At 32.0% G+C, this 6,185-nt stretch overlaps 1 protein-coding gene across 1 annotated transcript; it reads left to right on the forward strand.

The window, feature by feature from the left end:
* The first annotated feature begins 526 nt into the window (after positions 1-526).
* Positions 527-5,375, forward strand: LOC145334503 (Wilms tumor protein 1-interacting protein-like). The gene is made up of 7 exons (XM_080179969.1): positions 527-560; positions 864-924; positions 1,289-1,357; positions 1,765-1,835; positions 2,572-2,613; positions 2,916-2,994; positions 5,062-5,375. The coding sequence occupies exons 2-7, from the start codon at positions 865-867 to the stop codon at positions 5,119-5,121; spliced, it is 381 nt and encodes a 126-aa protein (XP_080036095.1). The 5' UTR covers positions 527-560; position 864; the 3' UTR covers positions 5,122-5,375.
* Positions 5,376-6,185: the final 810 nt, after the last annotated feature.

The following is a 6,185-nucleotide window of genomic DNA, read 5'->3' on the forward strand; positions in this document are numbered from 1 at the left end:
AAAAACCTCATAAAACAAACTGACATAGTTCCCCCTTTGATTTAAAACCTATGTTCCAGATAAAATGGCTCAGCAACAACATTTAGAAAATATTCCTGAGAGTCCAGACGAGGAATTTATCTATTTAGCATATTTTCTCATTTGTTATTTAAAATAGAAGTCAGAATTTTGGGTTGAGAATTTGCTAACCAAAGCGAATCTATATTATGGTCCGTCAATCTGTCTGAAGGACTAAACAATATGTATATCAAGTGTGTTTACTCAGCTGTTATCTCTGATATTTATTGTGCAAAGATAAATATAACCAATGACCATCTACTCTACATCACAATGTCCGTTTGTCTGTCTGTTATTCTGTGTTTTTTTATATAAATTATAAATTGAACAATGAGAATCTACTAACTTTTTCTTTTAACTACTTAGCTTTGCTTGTTATATTTATGAGTTTCGCTTCTTATGGATGTTGTCATCCTTGTTTTTAGACTAAAATCAACAAATTAAATCATATAGATAGATTTTTAGAGATGCGCAATTTGTCATATACATATTTTTACTGCAAGGTACGTTATAAAAAAAGAATTTATAGATACTAAATGTTTCTTTCACCTTTTTGACAAGGGGTAAGACAATAGACGATAAATTGATGCCTAATGTATGTTTACCCCCAATTATGCCAACAAAAAAACCTCTTCTGTAGGAGAAAATTATTGGTAAAAAGTTTGGACACTATAAAATTGTAGCAATCAATCAAGATTTAACAAATTCTTAAGCCAAAGATTGAGAGAACGTGTATATAAAACTTTGGGTACCATTCAACTGGCCCAATTTTTTAAAGATAAGGCTTACTAATCATTTTTGTTTAGAATGAAAAGCCAAGGGTTAATTTACCATCCTGAATGTTTTAAGTGTTTCATCTGCAAAGGGGTAATTTATTAAATTCAATTGTATGATTAATCTTCATTGAGTAATTCATTAATCAATAGTACCATGACACCAATAAAAAAGGTGGTTTTAATCCATTATTTTTTGTTTGAAATATTAATTTAAATTATAAAATTTAAGTACTTTTGACCTTATAAAGGCGTTTGATACTTCATTATTTGTTTGAACAGTTGAAGGAGACGTTTTAAGTTGTTAATATTATCATTTATTTTAATACTCGTGGAAAATTGTATGTAAGACGATGTTACATGATAAGAACCGACTCTAATTCAGAGGACATTAATCGGTTTCGAAGCCATACTGGAAAAAACTATATAATGATATGAAAATCTATGAGCTATTTTAGAATTTGGAAGGGTATGAGTATACTGTTGACGAAAATAAAAACCTTTACTGTATGCCTTGTTATTATAAGGTAAAATTCAAAATAACATTTTTAATAATAATTAGGTAATAATGTATTTGCTTGCATATTTAGTATTTACAAAATTTTTTTGCACACTTAAACTGTTTAAAAATTTATATTTTTGATAGTGCATCTATTTTACAAGTTTATTGATGTCTGTGAGTGTTAAGAATACAGTCCCTTGATGATAAACAAGACAACCCTTAATATTGTAATTATTAATTTAAAAATTTGGAAACTACTATTCTTCTAGTTTTTAACCAACAAATCACAATTTAATTGAAATTTTCAGCAGACTAATAAGACAACTTGGTTATAATAGTATTGTATCCAATGGCCATTCCCTCCTTGATATTACTCTTTGTTTTAATCTGATCATTTGTTATGGACAAAATTATTCTTATTAAAATTTCAAGGTGTTTTCCCCCCGCTGCACCAAATGTCACCATAGAATCTTACCAGTAGAAAATACTAATATTACAATCAGGTAACTTATAGTTTTTTTTAAAATAGTTGCTTTTACAATGGATGTAGAATATACGTGGATATTATGTCAATTATCACTAATTTAGCTTGTTAACATGGTAATCATTTATTGGTCAGTTCATTCATCAAGTAGATCAGGGGGGATGGATGGGGTAATGGTTGGAATCGTTATTTTAGCCCGCTTCATGTTTCACTTTATTAGAGAACAGGATAACCTAGTGTAAGATCCAAGAAATGCTTTCCAATGCTCTTACGCCCCCTTTTTTTTGTACATAAAGAATCTACTCTATAACTCTCATGGTCTGTTTGTCCTTCCGCCAATCCGTCCAGTAGACTTTATTTTTTTGGCTGCTTTTTGGATAGACAGCTAAAATTTTTAAAACTTCTCGTATAGACTGGGCTATTTAATTTAAGTATGTATGTGTTTATCAACTATTTAAGAAATTTGGTAGAGAAAACATTGATATATCTAACTATAAAAACAATCTAAAAAGGAGTATACATACACAGGGGCGTCCAAGCTTTTTTATTTGGGGGGGGGGGAAATTTTGAAAATAATAATTTTGGGGGGGGAGGGGTAATCTTTATTTCATAGAGGCATTTTTTTTATTTGGAGGGGGGGGGGTAAAAATTGAAAATCCAAAATATTGGGGGTGCCTAAATTCATTTGGGGGGGGGGTAATCACCCCATTACCCTCCCCCCCCATGGACGTCTATGTACATACACATCTTTTAAGGATTGAGGCTTCTGAAAAAGATTATCATATGAACTGCTTCAGGTAAAAATATTTTGGGGCTGTTTATTATGTTAGTCCCCAAAATTTTATAAAAACGTTCAACAACTTTGGGGACTTTAAAATGAATTTTATTGGTTGGTTCATTACTTTCAGTGTCCAAACGTTTCAACCACTTAAATCTACAAAAAGGGTAATTATTTGTATCATCAATTTGGATGTGCAGCAAGTTATAGGCCATTGTCTTATCACTTGAGATCCCTGACTTCGAGTACTGAAATAATCAATCTTTCTATTAAAAATATTATTAACCAATTGTTGCTGTGGTATTAAGTGTTCTTGTTAAGATGTGATGATTGTGGAACAATATTATCTGACCAGCAGGGGCAGGAGTGCTTTCCTATTGGTGGAAATCTATTATGCCAGGTAAAATAACACTTCTTACTGGTCAGAAAAACTAATAATGCTTTCCTATTGGTGGAAATATTTTATGTCAGGTGAAATAAGAATTCTTATTGGTCAGAAAGAATAATAATGCTTTCCTATTGGTGGAAATATTTTATGCCAGGTAAAATAACAATTCTTATTGGTCAGAAAGAATAATAATGCTTTCTATTGGTGAAAATCTTATATGTCAGGTGAAATAGCACTTTTTATTGGTCAGTAAGGACTAGAATGCTTCTTATTAGTGGAAATCTTTTATGGTCAATATGAACTAGACTGCTTCCCTATTGGTGGAAATCTTTTATGCCAGGTATAATAACACTTCTTATTGGTCAGTAAGATCTAAAGTGCTTCCCTATTGGTGGAAATCTTTTATGCCAGGTAAAATAACACTTCTTATTGGCCAGTAAGGACTAATAATGCTTTCCTATTGGTGGATATATTTCATGCCAGGTAAAATAACAATCCTTACTGGTCAGTATGAACTAGGGTGCTTCCCTATTGGTGGAAATCTTTTATGCAAGGTAGAATAACACTTCTTATTGGTCAGTAGGGACTAGAGTTTTTTCTTATTGATGGAAATCTTTTATGCCAGGTAGAATAATAATTCTTATTGGTCAGTAAGAACTACAGTGCTTCCCTATTGGTGGAAATCTTTTATGCAAGGTAGAATAACACTTCTTATTGGTCAGTAGGGACTAGAGTTTTTTCTTATTGATGGAAATCTTTTATGCCAGGTAGAATAACACTCCTTATTGGTCAGTTATTGACAAAAGTGCTTCCCTATTGGTGGAAATCAAGGTAGAATAACACTTCTTATTGGTCAGTAGGGACTAGAGTTTTTTCTTATTGATGGAAATCATTTATGCCAGGTAGAATAACACTCCTTATTGGTCAGTTATTGACAAAAGTTCTTTTCTATTGGTTGAAATCTTTTATGCCAAGTAAAAAAACACTCCTTATTGGACAGTAAGGAGTAAAGTGTTTCCCTAATGGTGGAAATCTTTTATGACTGGTAGAATAACACTTCTTATTGGTAATTGTATATTAGATTGCTTTCCTATTTTTGGAAATCCTTTATACAAGGTAGTATAATAGTCCTTATTGGTCAATATGAATTAGAGTTCTTTCATATTGGTGGAAATCTTTTATGCCAGGTATAATAACACTTCTTATTGGTCAGTAAGATCTAAAGTGCTTCCCTATTGGTGGAAATCTTTTATGCCAGGTAAAATAACACTTCTTATTGGTCAGTAAGGACTAATAATGCTCTCCTATTGGTGGATATATTTCATGCCAGGTAAAATAATAATCCTTACTGGTCAGTATGAACTAGGGTGCTTCCCTATTGGTGGAAATCTTTTATGCCAGGTAAAAAAAAATCCTTATTGATCAGTATTGACTAGAGTGCTTAATGCCAGGAAAATAACACTTTATATTGGTCATTAAATAAAAGATTGCTTTCTATTAGATACAATAACACTTCTTATTGGTCAGTATTGACTAAAGTGCTTTTCTATTGGTGGAAATCTTTTATGCAAGGTAGAATAACACTTCTTATTGGTCAGTAGGGACTAGAATTTTTTCTTATTGATGGAAATCTTTTATGCCAGGTAGAATAACACTCCTTATTGGTCAGTTATTGACAAAAGTGCTTTTCTATTGGTTGAAATCTTTTATGCCTGGTAGAATAACACTTCTTATTGGTCATTCAATACTAGATTGCTTTCCAATTGTTGGAAATCCTTTATACAAGGTAGTATAATAGTCCTTATTGGCCAGTAAGAATTAGATTCCTCTCCTATTGGTGGAAATCTTTATAGCCAGATATAATAACAAACCTTATTTGGTCAGACAGAATATTAATGCTTTCCTATAAGTAGAAATAGTTTACGCCAGGTTGAATAAAACTCCTTATTTACATTTCCTCTATACTAAACGGAGTGACTGATGGACAGAAAAAGTGAGCTAAAAAGCAACTATCTCTACAAAAAAGTATAATACAATTTCATAAATTAAAGATATAAGATTACTTGTTTATAATTTTAGGATTGTCATGTAAGACGTGTAACCAGAGACAAACATCAGCTCATCAGAATCATGAATTAAACAAGGACATCAATATCAATAGTTAGTTCAGTAATTGTTATAGACTTATATACTCTAATCCTTATATAAAAGTAACAGGATGTCTTGCTGTGTGTCTGCCTGTACCGAACTGATTCTTCTTTACAATGTAGCTTTTCATAGGTCCTAGGCAATTTTGTATTTGTTTACTTTACTTTTTAAATCTAAATTTGAATAAGAGGGGCCACCTTTCCTCTTTCCAACAAAAGTGCCCCTAGAGGCCTGTAAAGCGAAGTCGCTAGTCCTTAAATAAAATAACAGGATGCCTGTCTGTGATCTCGCTAACCACTGAACCGATTCTCCTTTACAGTGAAGCTTGTCTTATGTCTATGTAAAGTTTTTGAACTACTTTAAAGGATGAGAAATTGCCTCTAGAAAAATGTCCCCTTCATCCAATGTGTTTTAATCAACATTACGATTGAGGCGAAAAAAAACTTTCTCATGTTATTTAAGGAAGAATTGTTTGGGGGAAAAATTGTTTTTCCTTCAGGTGCTATATCCGCATCTATGGATTCTGTTTTTATGATCAGTTTCACCGTTCATAATGTTATTACTATTTTCAATTTCCTAAAGAAATCAATTTTTTTTCTCGTATTCATTCGAATCCGGTGGATAGGAACCGGTTCTCATCCATACGAAAAAACTATGTCTAGCATCGTAGTATATCCAGCTTTCTACGAATATAAAATCATAAGATTAAAACTAGTTTTTTAGCCAGTGACTTCGTCACCTCGTCGGGGCTAAAAAAACTAGTTTTAATCTCAAAATTGTACATTCTATATCCGCGGAAAGCCGTTTATAATACGATGCGAGAAATAACTATTCTCGTATTCATTCAAATCTGGTGGAGGGGGACCGGTTCTCATCCATACAAAAAAACTATGTCTAGCATCGTATTATAAACCGCTTTCTACAAATATAAAAATGTACAATAATAAGATTAAAACCAGTTTTTTAGCCCGTGCCTTCAGGTGCTATATCCGCATCTATGGATTTTGTTTTTATGATCAGTTTCACCGTTCATAATATTATTACTATTTTCAATT

The sequence above is a fragment of the Acartia tonsa genome, chromosome 12 (assembly GCF_053477335.1).
Source record: "Acartia tonsa isolate MP-2025a chromosome 12, ASM5347733v1, whole genome shotgun sequence".
NCBI classification, from domain to species: domain Eukaryota; kingdom Metazoa; phylum Arthropoda; class Copepoda; order Calanoida; family Acartiidae; genus Acartia; species Acartia tonsa.

Excerpts from the sequence above, each read along its gene's own strand:
- LOC145334503 (XM_080179969.1), top strand. The coding sequence starts at position 865 with ATGAAAAGCCAAGGGTTAATTTACCATCCTGAATGTTTTAAGTGTTTC. Across the intron at positions 1,358-1,764 it reads GTATGCCTTGTTATTATAAG|GTGTTTTCCCCCCGCTGCAC; the intron begins GTAAAATTCAAA and ends TAAAATTTCAAG. Across the intron at positions 2,614-2,915 it reads TATCATATGAACTGCTTCAG|ATGTGATGATTGTGGAACAA; the intron begins GTAAAAATATTT and ends GTTCTTGTTAAG.